General features: G+C 28.8%; 1 protein-coding gene and 2 long non-coding RNA genes across 3 annotated transcripts; 2 read left to right on the forward strand and 1 right to left on the reverse strand.

Annotated features, from left to right (window-relative positions):
* The first annotated feature begins 9,382 nt into the window (after positions 1-9,382).
* On the forward strand, positions 9,383-16,133 carry LOC105112814 (basic leucine zipper and W2 domain-containing protein 2-like). Its single transcript, XM_011008672.1, has 8 exons — positions 9,383-9,519; positions 9,876-9,899; positions 10,272-10,377; positions 10,509-10,577; positions 11,214-11,707; positions 13,190-13,451; positions 15,211-15,419; positions 15,914-16,133. Exons 1-8 carry the CDS (start codon positions 9,515-9,517, stop codon positions 15,978-15,980), a joined length of 1,236 nt encoding a protein of 411 aa, XP_011006974.1. The 5' UTR covers positions 9,383-9,514; the 3' UTR covers positions 15,981-16,133.
* LOC105112813 (uncharacterized) lies at positions 11,801-12,122 on the reverse strand. Its single transcript, XR_839833.1, has 2 exons — positions 12,047-12,122; positions 11,801-11,928 (listed from the first exon to the last, which is right to left on the reverse strand). It is a non-coding gene; the product is annotated as an uncharacterized LOC105112813 (long non-coding RNA).
* LOC105112812 (uncharacterized) lies at positions 11,881-12,266 on the forward strand. Its single transcript, XR_839832.1, has 2 exons — positions 11,881-11,951; positions 12,070-12,266. It is a non-coding gene; the product is annotated as an uncharacterized LOC105112812 (long non-coding RNA).
* Positions 16,134-16,164: the final 31 nt, after the last annotated feature.

Genomic DNA, 16,164 nt, shown 5'->3' on the forward strand with positions numbered 1-16,164 from the left:
ACTTGATGACAATCCTTATCTTCTCTTGTCTGAATAAAACTTCATTGTTAATGTCAGAATTTGAACCAAACCTCCACATGAAAGTTCTAGGGAATTGTCTTAGCTTTCTAGGAAAAAACAATTAAGGTATTTGGACTTCTAGAACTCAAGATATGGGTTAAACACTGAACAATGTCTAGGCTGTAAGATAGATTCAGACTTCTTTGTTATTACTACAATTTGGAATGGCTTTTTTAAATATTAGACTCCGCATGAAAGTTGTAGGCCTATGTCTTACCTTTCTATCCATATAAAGTAGACATAAATTCAAGATCTACAGCTCCAAATATGACTCAATTACTGAACAGTGTTCCCATTTGGACTGCACCAACATCTCTTTTCTAAGTTTGGACATCTCTTTGTCCTTTCAATTTCAATACTTAAACTCATCAATCAATCCTTTCATTTATGTGATAGGCATGCATTTAAGATGAATATTTACCACAAATTAAAGGTATCTTATATTATTAGATATGTTATTATAAAACATGCTTTAGTTAAGGAGTTATTGATACTTCAAGTGCAAAATGATGATATAAAACCTTGATAAAAATACACTTTTAAGTATCAATCACCAGCCTTCGGTTTATCACATATTTCTCATGAAATATTTAGATTTATAAGCTCTCACACTATTATCACTTGATTATGTTCATATACTTATTTAACAAGTATTTATATATCATCATGTTCACACATACATTTTAACACATGCTTATGGGTTGCACATTAGATTGTTATATTAATTATGTTTTTTTTTATTAAAGATAACAACTAAGGGAAAGGGATAATATATAATTTGAAGGAAAAAAAGGAAAAAAATGATAATAAATAAAAATATAGATAAGTTTGGTTTCATAGCCTCCCTAACCTAAACAATTACACCCAAATGAGTGTTTTAACACTTGATATCCTAAAGTCAACTGACTTGAAAACTATTAGCCTAATGCACTATCTACATTTTAGGTTGAGGAGAAAGCTTAAGGATCAAACATTGCACTATCTACATTTTAGTATTTGCAACCCATGTTATTAAACTCGAAGGGGTATTTCAACACTTAATGTCCTACGACCAACTGGTCTAGGAGTTATTAATCTAAAGCTCGCTACACGTGTTTAAAATACATTGTGTTATGAATTATTACTTAAAAAAAAATCATCACAACCCAAGAAAGATAACCTTAAACATTATAATAAAATTTTGTTTTCTTTCAAGTAAAGCCTTATAACTATGTGTTGATATATTACGCACAAAAAAAATATTAATATATTGGTAAAGAGGTATTGAGCAGACATGTAAATCGAATGAAAGTTTGTTTATCTGAATAGATTAATAGAAGATGAAAGATGAATGTCTTACTTTGTGGAACTTGCAAACTATTTTTTCTATTTTAACTCTTTAATTACTAAAGACTAGTAATAAGCTAGTTGGAGGGTGTGATTAGTACTTAAAAGTGCATTCTAATTAAGGCTTTATATCATCATATTGCACTAAAAGTATTATTAAATTCCTTAACTTAACAAATTATATAATAACATGTCAAATAATATAAGATACCTTTAATTTATAGTAAATGCTCATTTTAAATGCAAGCATATCTCACAATTTAAAGGATTGATTGATGTGATTAACTATTAACATGTCTTATCATTTTTATCTTATTAATTCTTAATACCTTGCTTATTGAATAGCTAATCTAGATTTGTGTTGTCTAATACTTCATACAACAAATGCTTAGCACTTTTATAGCCAACCTACACTTATGCCATGAAAGGAACTTAATTTGTTGTTAACATAAGTTAGCACCATGAATTCCTGACAATATTTAAAAGTTTAATGTTACTTAAATAAGATAATTAATATGATCATATTAAATATTTATAATGAGTTATTAATGACAAATCATCTAATTGGAACCTCTTTTGTGTGTTGTTTCCAGTTGAGAAATAAAAGGAGTTGATATTATATTTCTTTTTAATATCATTAGTGGATCATCTAATCTTGATATTTGTTTTTATTATTGTTTAATCTTTATAATTAATCTTACATCTCAAAGTCCTCTTTAACTTATTATTATTATTATTATTTATAATTTATATAGTTAACTTTCATGTGGTTCAACCCAGTCTTGCCGAGTTATTTATTACTTCTACACTCCTGTACTTAGGAGAAGATATCAATCTTTTGGTCATGTTAGCAATAAGTTTGTGATTAAGATTTGATCAAAATTTAAAAATACCATAAAATTCATTTTGTTTAAATTTGAGATATGTATTATACATATTTTTTTAGGCTTTAGAATGGTTAGATTATAGCATAATAAGAATCTCCTTACTTAGAAGGACTTTTCTTGAACTTTAAACAGACCAATAAATAAAAACATAATCTTATAAAAAAAACAATCAATCAACAATGTTGTTTACCACAAATAGGGTGTCATTGGGGGTAATGTGTCTTTCCCATACACAACTTGTGCCCTGTTTAGACTCTCACAAATCATTAGATTTTCTAGTAACCATAATATTAAGTGGCGACTCTCAAACCCTTCAAATCATAATTTTATAATTTTTCCTAACACATTCAAAGCCCTCTTCAATCCAGGAGCTAAATCTACCATCCATAACACTTTTCTTTTCTTTTCTCTTCTTTTCTTTTATCACTTGATTTTTTTATTTGATCTTTTTTTATTAGATTGATTTAAGGTTGGGCATTTTTTTTGTTAGATTGGTATTGTAAGCCCCAAGTCGAAATTAATAAGAAAAAAAATCAATTTGTGATGGATTGAGTAGGTAAATTAAAAGTTGTCGATAACTTGAGATGTTCTATATATAAAGAAAACTCTGCCAAAATTTTGGTAGAATTCTTTACAAAAAATAAAAAAAGAATTACCCTCATTTTAAAAGCATATGTTAGGATCTTTTAGTATTTATAGAATAGAATAGTCGGGGTTGTTATGAGTATAGGGCTTTCACAATGTCAGCAAATAAATCAAACACTTGTTTAATGCTTGATTTAGCAAAATTAATGTAATTTTGATTGATTTAAAACAATTTAAAATTTAGGCACTTCACTAGAAACTTAAATAAAGTTTTAGCCCTTTTTTTAGCCAAATCAAGGACTAAAAAGAAAAGGTGACTACATGAGTAACACACACCAGCATGTGAGGGAGACCACTATGTTGTGGTGGCACATGTAGCTTCCTCTAAGCTTAAAACAATTTTCATTGGTGCTATTAAAATTGTATTAACAATGGCTTTCTTAGCATATGATACGTCTTGATTACAGAGCTTCGATATGGCTTTAAAAACCCATTTTTCTTTTCTTTCTTTTCCTCTTTCTTTTATCTCTTTGCTCATTAGTTTTTGTGTTTAGCTCTCTCCAAAATAGAAAAAGGGCTTGTCAAATTTTTTTAATCTTAACTTTGGTCTCATTTTTTTATTTGTAATTTGTAACAACAAATATAGTTTGGTTTTGCGGAATCAACATTCAATAAACCATGAGATTGTTTTTGAGATCATAGATATGCAAAATGATATGAAATGGAATAAATATTCCAAAACAATAAATAAAAATGCAATATAGGAGGACAACATAATACATTATGTATTACAATCATGATCCACACTATTTTCATTTTTTCTATTTTAGGAGATAAAAGGCTAATTGAATGTTATTAACATGTTTACTAAAATTTAAAAGGTTTTTTTAGATTTTTTAGGCGAGAAAAGTATTATTATGCACGGTTTTATATAAAAATTATTGGAACCTGAGTTTTCAACCACTCAAGGTGCCCAAAGATCATACAATAATGGAATGTGTTGTGTGCCCCTACAACTCCATATCATTTTTGTTTTTGAAAAAAAATGAACAAATGATGTACTTGCAAGTCCATGCATGTCTCACTTTCTTTTTTATGAATTGGGTTTATACATCTAGGCTCTATTTGTAAATATATTTGATTCTTTCCATTTTTATTTAAATTAATTAAAATTAAATAATTTAAAATATATTTATGATAATATTTTATTGTATGTTGTTCACTTTTAAATTTATTTTTTTTATGAGATTATGATATTTTTTTATAATATCAAAAAACGCTCTTTTTATGCAACCCTTCTTAAGTTTTTTTATCTACTTATATTTTATTTGTTGTCTTTCCGTTTCTTGTTTTTACAAAAAAGATTCTAAAAACATTCTGAATGACAATTTGCGAGTGGTGCATTGTTTTTATATTTTTTAAATCATCCAAAAAATGTTTTTGAAATAAAATAAAATTAGAGAGGAGTTTTTTCCCCTTTATTTGAAATTATCTAAATATTTCTATATTTATTTTAATTGCTTTTAATATTATCAAATTATAAACCTAGGACAAAAAGAAAAGGGTTTAAGAAAAATATATTAGTAAGAAAAGGGAAAAATATACCATATTTTTTTAAACTCAGTTTAAATTATTTACTTTCCTGAAAAAAATTATTGATATATTGTTTAAAAAATTTCAAAAAGCTTCTCATATATCTTAACATGCATCGTTTTCTCGCTCTTCTAACTTATTAATATACATCTTTTTCTCCTAACTTACTTTGGTTAGCGTTAAAGTTTTTTTAACATTTCTTGACATGTATAGTGCCTAATTAGTTTAGTGGGCTATGCACCAACTTTTCAATTCAAAATCAAAGTTTTTCTTTGCTATGTAAAACATATTAACAGCATTTGTATTTGGCCTGAGATGAAGTGCGAGCACCCCATTTAGTGATCTATATTTATATTTATGATATGGTAAGTTTAATAATAATATGTATTGATATAACCAAAAATTAATGTCTTCTTCCAAGTATGGAAGTATTAAAGTAATAAATAATCCATTAAACCGGGATCGAACCACAAGAAGGTTAATTGTATAAATTATAAACAACAATAATAAAGAAGAAGAGAAAAAAGAAGAAGAAGTTGATGAGAATTTTGAAATAAAATATCAATGTGTAGATCAAACAATGATAAAAATAAATATCAAGGTTAGAGGATTCACTAATATTTTATGATGAAACACTAATCAAATACCACCATAGAGATATATAGCTAATACATATTTATTTTTTAAATTAAAAAAACACAATAGTATTTTGTAAGTAACCACTTCATATTATATTATGTTACTAGCTGTATACTTACGCACTACTTCGGGGCAATCCTCAAAATCTCTTTTTACTAAATTCTAAAATAATTAAAACAAATATTTTTAATAATCCAAATGATTTAAATTATAGAGAAAAGTATTTTTTTAGTATAAAATTTATTTTTTGTATAAATATTTTTTTTTATGACAACATGTATTTTTTTATAAGTAATATGATTTTTTTTTAATGAAAAACTAACCCAATTAAAATAAATATTTATAGAAATTCAAGATATTCAAATCATTGAGAAAAAAAAACATGTTTTGAAAACCCTGTACCCTTATTCATATTTATTTGCTATTGAAAACATGTTTTTTTTGTTAGATGAATAATTCTTTTTAAATAATAACTTAGCAACATATAAAAAACAAAATTTTAATATAAGAAAAAATATCATGATAATTATGACATCATAATATAAAAAATAAAAGAATAATTTTTTAAAAAAATTATATAAAAACTAATATAAAATACACAAAATTATTAAATATTCATGAAGAAGATTTTTTTTAAAAAAAAATCCATGCAATGACTCCTTATCTTCTTTAAATCACAATCATTAGAAGTGATCGAAAATCAGAGTCTAGTATATTAGGATTCCTTAATTTAATTTATTTATTTATTTATCTATTTTCACCTAAAAAATCATTTTGGAGAGCTCAATATGTTTATTATCAACTTTAAAACACTCTTTGATATATTTACAAACTCATAATCAAATCGGAGAAAAAAACTTTCCAAGATAAAATATATTATTCAAGTATTATTGAAAGTGAAAATTACCTCTATTGAGTTTTTCTTTCTAAGTCAAAACCATAAAAATAAAAATCAAAGTTATTGTTGGTCGAAATTCTTATATTTAAGAGTTTTTTCTCTCTTCAACTTTTTCAATGACTTTTTGTTTTCCTCTTAACTTTCAGGGATTGAAATATTTAAAAAACGATCTTTAGGGCTAAGTTTGTATTTGGTAATGTAGTGTATGATACTTTTTAAAAGTATTTTTTATTTGAAAATGTATCAAAATATTATTTTTTTATAATTTTTGACATCAATACATTTAATCAAAAAACATGTAAAAGCATCATTTTAATGCCTTTTTAGGCAAAAAAAATAAATTAAAAAAACATTTTAAAAAGAAAAGTCTACCATAATATCAAACCAACACTAAAATGTAATAACCTAAAAGAATATGAACAAAACATAACTTGAGGGATCAAATGGAATTCTTGTGCAACATTTATGGAAAAGAACCATGTTTATTCTCTTATGTCAATCTTGCTCCTAAGTGGTTTTTAAAAGAAAGCTAAAACTATATATTTTATAAAATCTATTTGCAATTTAATGTAAAAAAATTAACCATACAAAACAAGCAAGACAAGAATTAAAAAAAAATTAAGCTCATAAAACCATGAAAACATAATTTTAAAAGATGTAATTGCAAATAAGTAACATGATATATGTGAATTGAAAACTAATACAAACCTCAAAGTATAAAATATAAAAACAGAAAATACACTTTGAATGTGTGAGTGTTAAAAATGGTTTTCAAATTATAAAACCATATTATTTTAGTTTTTTCAATAATTATAATACTTAATAAATAATGTATATTGTATAATAACATAATTGATAGTTACTTAAACAAACTAAAAGAACTGGATTATGTCATAAAGCTTCATTCCTGCTTATTCCTCCTCCTCCTTTTTTAAATTTTTTTTTTCAAGTTAGTTCTTCTTTAACTTAATTGGATTAAATTAGCGTTAAAATTATGGTATACTTATAAAATTAAAAAACAAAGGATTAAAATGTAAGACACAACAATATATATCTAATCCTAAATCTATATCATTTTCATTTTGATTATAAAGTTTACTTTTGTTATTTTCAGTCATTAAATGAGAGAAAAGCTCACTAGAAAATAGCTAGAAGATGGTTGTGGAAATAAAAAAGTATTTGGTTGTTACAATTATGGAAACCAAAATAATCAAGTTTGACATAAAAATATTTCATTTGACAAGAAAAGTTTGGTGACAATGGTTTTTGGTCCTCTTTTTTCCTAAAAAAATAAATCTAGTTTTGGAAAGATTTTTTATCTTAGTATGATTTTTTGCTACTTTAAGAGTGCAAATAAGTTTAAGGGTAATTAGATATTGTTATAGGGTCTATTGATCATTTTAGATTTGATTGATTATAGTTCAGTCTTTTCATAAGTTTTTTTTTTTCACATAAGATAATTACTTAATAGCTCTTAAAAGAAAAATATGTTTAAATTGGGTTCATACACTTTTTTGATATTTCATTTTTCAGAGTATAGTAGAATAATTCTATTGTCCTTAAAATCAAAATTTCCTCCCTAACCATTAGGGGCTTATGTGTAATTTTATTTTTAATTTTCATTGGTTTTGAGGATAATTTTGTATTTTAATATATATATATATATAGAAGTTACTAGTGCTTTTATTAAACACACCAATGAGTAAGTCGCCCCTCCATATTTAAGTAACATGTATGGTGATTTATAATGCCATAAACAATATTTTTTGATATTTTCCGATTCATCACGACGGGGTTTACCTCCCTGAGCGATGCATGTAGTGTGATTCCTTTTAGTTTGGCGTTGGTTTGTTTCTTTTTTTTTTTTAATTTTCTCCCTCTTCTTTGATTTTCGCGTTTGACCTTACAAAGTTTCACAACAATCCTTCAATTTATTTTTCCTTTGAATTTGGTCCTTGTTCTTTTAATTTATATTTTTTATTTGAATTATTTTAAAAAATTAAAATTTATTTTCAATTTCACCCTCCTTTAATTTTTTAATATGTCAAATTTGACTTCTATTAACTTGATTGCTATTTATCTTATTTGAGATTATTTTAAAATTTATTTTTTATTATGATTTCATATTTTTTTTACTTATTTGCTATTTTTTTTTACTTTGAATATATATATATATATATATATATATATATTATGATTTCATCATTTAATATTGGATTACGCTTTGTGATTGAGTCTAGGTCTATAATTTAATGGGTTGTGAATTTGAGAGATTAAGAGATTCGTCTAGCTCATTTATTGTTTTTTTCTCCTTTTTTAAAGCTTATTTTGTTTAATTTAATCTTTCAATATTTGAATAAATTATAAATTAAACTCTGTTATTTTTTTATTTACTTTTTACATGATTTTCACTAATTTTTAAAATAACATAGGTTATTTAGAATATTTTTATTTATCATTTTTTGTTAAATTTAATTTTTCTAAAAAAAACTTCAATGTTAAATTAAACTAAATCAATTGCTTAAATATAAATATATTAGGCTTACTTCAAAATATTTTTTTAGCTTAAATATAACTTTTTTTTTGTCTTTTTCTTAATCAAATGTATTTTTTTATTTATGATCTTCAATATTTAATTTGATTATAATTCAACTCTTAATTTTGTTTTAATTTGGGTTCAATGAGATTATAAAGTCTTATGCCCTAAATCCTAAGTTTTGGTTGATTCAAGTAAAGTTAATATGTTATGATTTTATTTTGTTTTTTTTGAAATATACCATGTAATATAACTTTGCTTATCATTCTAGTTTTTTTTTAAAGATTAATCCTTATCTTAATATTTTAGAAATATTTCACTTAATATGTCGTCAAATATGAAGTATTGTGTTTATTTCATAATATTTTTATTCACTTAAAAAATAATATTTTTTGGATTATTTTTTTAATTGAATGTTATATTTTTATTTTTGATGTTTAATATTTAGTTGATTAAAATTAAATTCTACATTTTATTTTAATTTAATAAAATTATTATGATTTTATATTTTAAATCAGTTTCATAAGTTATTTGTTTTGTGTCAATACAATATATCACAATTTTAAATTTTTTAATAAAATATATTGTTTAACATGTTATTTTTTTAATATTTTAACTAGTATGGAGTGTTTGAGACAATAGTAATGGTAGTTTTTAAATGTATTTTAATTTTTTTAAAATATATTTTTGATATATTATATTAAAATAATAATTTTTTTTAAAATTCAAAATTTTATATAAATGTTTTTTGCACGGTTGCCTCAAAAGGATCTCCAATTTTTTTTTTTAGGTATTTTTTTAAGGATAGAATAAAAAGAAAGAAAGGGTGCTGGCGAGCAATCTAGGTAATACTGAAATCAATAATAATATATAATATCACTGTCGAAACCCCATCTTACCAAAAATCTCTCTGTTCCTCTCTCTCGATAATCTCAACCCCAAATCTCAGAGAGACCTTCTGCTTCGCAGATCCCTTTTTCATCTTGGTTTATGAGGTATGCACATCTTCTCTAACGCCTGATTGCCTTGGATCTGCCCATATTCGTAATTACTTTTGGATCTGTGTTTTTATTTTTTCATCGTTATTTCCTTCTAAAATATCATCTTTTCTTGTTTTAGGCTTTTATACTGTTTCTTTTGCTTTTAGGGTTCTTAGAGCAGAAGGGTCTGGTTCTTTCAAGTTTTGATTTGGTTTTAAAGCAAATTCTTGTTAATTATTTGACGTTTTATTTTTAGAATTAATTTTTTTATGTTCTTTCACTTTTATCGTATTTGATTTGTTTTGTTCTCTTTCTTCTTCTTCTTCTTCTTCTTCTTCTGATTGTATTTATGTTCTGTTTCTCATATGCAGCTCGAAGGAGAGACCCACTCTTGGGTATGTCTTTTCTTCTCCTTCTTGTGTTATTGCTTTTATATTTGGCAATTTCCAATTAAATTATTGGATATGATCGCGTATTCCAAGAAAAAACATGCAAATAGTTAGTTGGAGAGTTCCGGTTCCTGGGTTCTAGTCAATGAATTGTGTGATTTCTTTTCTTTTCTTTTTTCTTTTGTTTTCTTGTTGAATTACTTGATCTAATTACAGTTAAAATCTGGATTTGGAATTGGTGTACAAAACGTCTAATTTTTAGTTTATGGACATGGTACATGTTAAGATACTGATGGTGTCTGTTCTTGTCAATGGATGTCTTGATTTTTATGAAAACTTATTTCTGTAATACCTCTTGACTAAATATTTTATCTTCAGTGGCACGCGGATTAAGACCCGCAAACGTAATATTGCTGCTCCACTGGACCCTGCAGCATTTGCCGATGCAGTGGTCCAGATTTACTTGGATAATGCTGGTGATTTGGTAATTTCTCTTTCTTTCTTTTTTATTTTTCCTAAATCTAATGCACACCAACCATCTTTTTTCTTATGTCATGTCTGAATATGCATCACTAACTTGTGCACCTGGATCTTATTGAAATTCCCAACGTGCAGGAACTTGTTGCTAAGAGCATTGAATCTGCTGACCTTAACTTCTCAAGATACGGTGACACCTTTTTTGAGGCAAGCTCATCATTTATTATATAGAAGGTTCAAATGGTCAATATCATTTCTAAAGAATGCTCCAAAATCAAAGGGAGCATTTCGTTGGTAGTTTAACTAGACTTAATCCTTTTTTTCAGAATCAGAAATGTTAATCTCAGTGAAAAAAAAAAAAGATTTAGGGAAGTTATATCCTTGTTGCATATGCTTGCTGGTGGTCCATGTGCAGAAGATGAAAGAAAAATCATTCTAAGGAATGCAGGAACAAATATTTTGGAGTCGCATGCATGAAATTTACCTTTGCAGGATTTAAGGCATTTAATATGTTATTGCTATGCTAATTCTATAAATTAATTTCGATTTTCAAGTTGGAGTGTGTGTGTGTTTATTTTTTTTTTTAAAAAACCTTGATTTCTCCTTTCTAAATGTGAAAGGAATTGTTGGGAGCTAAAATGCTTCAGCTCAACATTAATGCAGATGCTAATCTATGTAATTTAGGCAATGGGTTTCCTATCTACTGTCATATATGTTCTGTTTTGGAGGAAATTTTGAGCTGTTTGGCACTGTCATATTCCAACAAATTGCTTATATCACTATATTTTCACCTAAAGTGAATTCTTAAATTCTCAGACAATCTAATTTATCATATGCATGCAGGTTGTTTTCACAGGAGGCCGTACACAACCTGGCACAACAAAACCTGATGAAGGTGAACGCCATCCTTACTCTATAATAGATTGTGAGCCTACACGGGAAATCATTTTACCATCAGTAATCTACACGCAGAAAATTCTGCGCCGCAAGCCATTTCTCATTAAGAACCTTGAAAATGTTATGCGAAGGTTCCTGCAGTCACTGGAACTTTTTGAAGAAAATGAAAGAAAGAAGCTGGCCATTTTCACGGCTCTTGCATTCTCCCAGAAATTATCTGGTTTGCCACCGGAGACTGTTTTCCAGCCTCTGCTTAAGGATAACCTTGTGGCCAAAGGGATAGTTCTTTCATTTATAACAGACTTCTTCAAGGTGTATCTGGTTGATAATAGCCTTGATGATCTGATTTCAATTCTGAAACGGGGAAAAATGGAGGAGAACCTTCTGGACTTCTTCCCATCAGCAAAGCGATCTCCTGAAGGCTTCTCTGAGCATTTCTCGTGAGTTTTCTCCCACCTGCTCTTTGATAATAGAATGAAATATTTTTCAGAGATAATTTATTATTTTGTAATTTTTAAAATAAACTTTATTGCCAAACGCGAATCTACACTTTGTGATGCTGATTGATAAAATTGGCATGGATCTTTATTGCATTTCTTGATTTAACCCTTTAAAGCTTTTGATTTTTCTGAATGCTTCTGTTTCTGATAGGATATATAATGTTTCATGGCCATGAAAAAATACATGACTTTTTTATGCATGTTGATTCTTATCTTTTTTATTTCTTCTTGTTTTGAGTTACTTTGTGGAGAATTTGTGGTTCTTCTTAGATATATAATGTTTCATGGCCATGAAAAAATACATGACTTTTTTATACATGTCAATTCTGATCCTTTTTTTGCTTTGAGTTACTTTATGTGGTTCTTGTCTTTCTTTTAACCTTGAAATTACTATGCCATTTGTTATGTGTATTTGGATGATGGTTTCCTCTCTGGTCATTTCCAGAAATGGGCTGTCTTCCTGTCATTTGCAAATGGTAAGATTTCATTGTTTCGAAAAGAACAAAAAAAATTAGTTGTTTAATTTGGATATCGGCTAAGATATCTGTGATCAATGGTATGATGCTTCGTTATCTTGGAATGGAGAAGAGCCCACATGTTTAGCTTTTCTGATTTGAGTTGAATGGTTATGCTTGTTCAATTTGCTGATTTATTTTGGTGAAAACTTGTCGCTGAGATGACAAAGGTAATTTTTTATGCTTGATCTAGTACACACCATTTTGGGCCCAACATATGGTAGTGTGCAGGTGTGGTGAGATGTGGTTGTGTGTATGCTTTTGGGAAATATAAATGTCTTGAGAAATTTTGAAGAAAAAGTTTCAGTTGACATCCCTTGACGTAATGTGAACAAAATTCTAGCTGTAGCTTGGAGCAGAAGAGTAGTGCTATCTCCTCTGCGAAGTAAATATTTTCCAAAGAAAAAAGATATTCTTACAACATCAACAGTAAAATGATTGATGTTATGCTGCTTGGTTTTGGTTCATGATACATGGTAGCCAAGTTTTGATACAGATAGCTTTTCTCATGATTGTTAAGTGAATTAAGCTCTGCCTCAACTTCTTTTCCATGTTTTAGATCTTGAGATGCTAGTTTGACCCATTTGACTTTTCCTATCTGTTGCAGTTTTGTCAATTTAATTTGTTGGCTTATGTTCCAACAATGCACCCAAACTCTTTCCTTGGGTGGAAATGACTATAAGAGTGCAATAAAGATTAATTATGCACAAATAAATTATCTATTCAGTTGCATGAAAACTCGTCCATCTAAAAGTCTCATTTGAACTCTCAAAGCATGCACAAATTTATAGTCTTCGTGCTTCCCTAGCACTTGTTTTTTGCATGCATTGTCTTTCATCAGTAACACTAATTTTTTTATTACCCATAATCTGGAACTTTTCTATATCTAATCATTGTTGATCCTCAGCAAGGAAGGACTGAGACCTTTGGTTGAATATAATGAAAAGAAAATATTTGAGGTGAAGCTGAAGGAAATGAAATCTGCATTAACAACTCAGATAGCTGAGGAAGCTGAGATGTCTGAAGTCATTGACACTGTGAAACAACGAGTTAAAGATGCTATGCTACCAGACATCGAAATTGTGCGTATTTTGTGGGATGTGTTAATGGATGCTGTTCAATGGTCTGGCAAGAATCAGCAGCAGAATGCCAATTCAGCTTTGCGCCAGGTATGGCTTGAAGCACACTTTTTTTCCTTGTATTACCAAAGATATTGATGTCATTTTTCAGTGAACTTGTGCACTCATGTTGACGCAAATGAATGAAATACTTCAGTTAGAAAGGAAAATTGATTAGATGACACAGGATGCTTACGGGCCTGTTCCGGGTCTGAATACAGGGGCTGTTTGAATTGTAATATGATATTTTTTTAGGGGATTTTAGGCTTAATCTTTGATGGGTAATTGATGTAGGATTGATTAGGTATGCGTGGGAGGCTGTTTAGGGACTATTGATCAGTGTTTAAGGCTAGATTAACGTGGTTTTTCTCTTTGAATGTGGATGTGGGATAGATTTCTAGAAGTCATGCCTAGGAGGAGGAAAAACCAAAGCTTCACACCTAGTATTTGTGGAAATCACACCTAAGAGAAGATTGAGTTGCACAATCAAAAGCAAGTTTTTGGAAATTTTATTTATACCGGCTCTTTATATTGATCAATTACATAACCTTTTTATAGAGTTCCTAGCAGTCCAAGGCTCCATTAAGCAGGTTGAGAAGCAAAAACAAACAGGGCCCAAGTCCTTCAAGGACTTGTTATCATGTGTAGAAAGCATGTCTTACAAGGACTTCTTATTATATGTAAAAAGCATCCTAATAGTTTATTTAGAATAGGAAAAAACTAGTGAAGCTAGTTATTTTGGAACTGATAAAATAAAATGTAGACCTAGAAAATCTGGACATTGCAGAAATACCCTTGCCTACAACAATAAAGTTATTTTGCTGCTTTTATTGTCTGCAAAACTAGACTTGATCCATTTTTTTCTTGGTACTTGTTATACTTGCAAGTAGTTTTCATTGTGAACTTTGTTTTTGTGCTTCCCTTCACTTAGAGACACTAAGGTTCTTATGAGCAATGGTAAGGTCGTTGGAGAATTTCTGTTTTCGTAACATGCTGAGTACATGAGATGCTAGGAAGACTAAGCCTTAATGAGTGATTTTTCCCTCACTGCGATGTCTTTTCTAGTGTCATATAAGGAAAAATTTGAATTTCTTAGTAGAGATGGTACCCATGTGATGGGTTTCTTTATTTTCATATCCTATCCATTATCCATAGGTTAAGAAATTTAGATATCCATATGCTATTCATTGGGTTGCGAGTATCGGGTATCCATATGGATATCTATTTTATTATTATGATTTATTATTCAACAAAAAGTAAAATAGTACCCAACCCAAAAAAAATGTAAATGGTCTCTCTCTCTCTCTCTCTATATATATATATATATATATATATAATGTCCTGGGTTAGGTTGGTGTCGGGTTTGATAATATTTATACTTTATCCATTACCCATTGAGTAAGGTAGCTATCCATAAAAAATCCATCAATTCAGGTTGGTATCCATCGGGTTCAAATTAACTTGCCATCCCTATTTCTGAGTCCTTTTATCATTATCTTCTTTTGATCAACTGGTAACAATTTTGGTGCTGGGGCAACCTTTGTGAACTTTTGAATGCTTTCACTTCACATATAATGTCTAGGTAGACTACTGTACCTTATTTCAGAGTGCAGTTTGATGGGCTAATTGTACATACTAGGAAAGGACAATTTGAGTTTAAAGATCTTGCAGGTGTGGATATGGTTATTTAAGTACAAAGCTCGCTGTTAACCTGTGGCAACTGCATGCCAGTTGCTTATTGATTAGGTCACCAGTTGTAATCTAATGAAATAATGCTGTCTTTGTGATGAGTTTTCTTGTCATGAATCAGGTAAAGACATGGGCAGAACTCTTAAATACATTTTGCACAAATGGCAAACTTGAGCTGGACCTCTTGTACAAAGTTCAGATGCAATGCTATGAGGATGCTAAGTTGATGAAGCTATTTCCTGAGATTGTGAGGTCTCTCTATGAACAGGACGTGCTTGCAGAAGACACCATTCTGCACTGGTTCCGCAAAGGAACAAATCCCAAGGGCAGGTATGCAAGCTCAATTCATTCACTCTATCAGGCAACATAAAAACAAACAAGGCTCTTGTTAACTGAATTTAAAAGTCCTCTGGCCAAGGTTTGCTGTGTTATTTCACTTCAGTTTATCCAAGTTTCTTCGCTTTTGGCATCTTGCACGCTAAGTTCTATATTCTCTAAATTGCTCTGTTCACTTAATAATCTGAGGAGATCAATAATGCATACTATGGGATGAAGTTTTTGTTTTGTAGGAGAATAATAATTGGAAATAAAAAAAAATAGAAAACCTGGAATGAAATCTTTCTTACTAGTTGAAAATGCGATATTTAACCATCCATTATGACATGGAAAGGTTAGTGGCTTGGTTCCTGTCCAATACTGCATTCAACATCATTTTTGGTTGGGTGTTCTGTATATTCTGCATGAATTTAGGCCATTATATTCTTAATTGGGCATTTTGTTCTGAACTAACGAAGCTAATATTTCATACGTTGGGAGTGTTACAGGCAAACCTTTGTGAAGGCCCTGGAGCCCTTCGTTAACTGGCTGGAAGAGGCTGAGGAAGAGGAGTGAGTGCAGCTGGATCATATGTAGGGAATGTTGTCCTCACATAATAACGACTTATAAATCTCCAGCTTTCATAATATTTTGTATGCCTGTTTGTTTTTGATGATGATGACGATGATGATACCGTTTATGGCTATAATAATTACTTGGGAGAACGAAGTGCTGCTTTATGTGCTCTCTTTTCCTGCTG

Source organism: Populus euphratica, unplaced genomic scaffold, assembly GCF_000495115.2.
Source record: "Populus euphratica unplaced genomic scaffold, PopEup_1.0 scaffold363.1, whole genome shotgun sequence".
Classification (NCBI taxonomy): Eukaryota; Viridiplantae; Streptophyta; class Magnoliopsida; order Malpighiales; family Salicaceae; genus Populus; species Populus euphratica.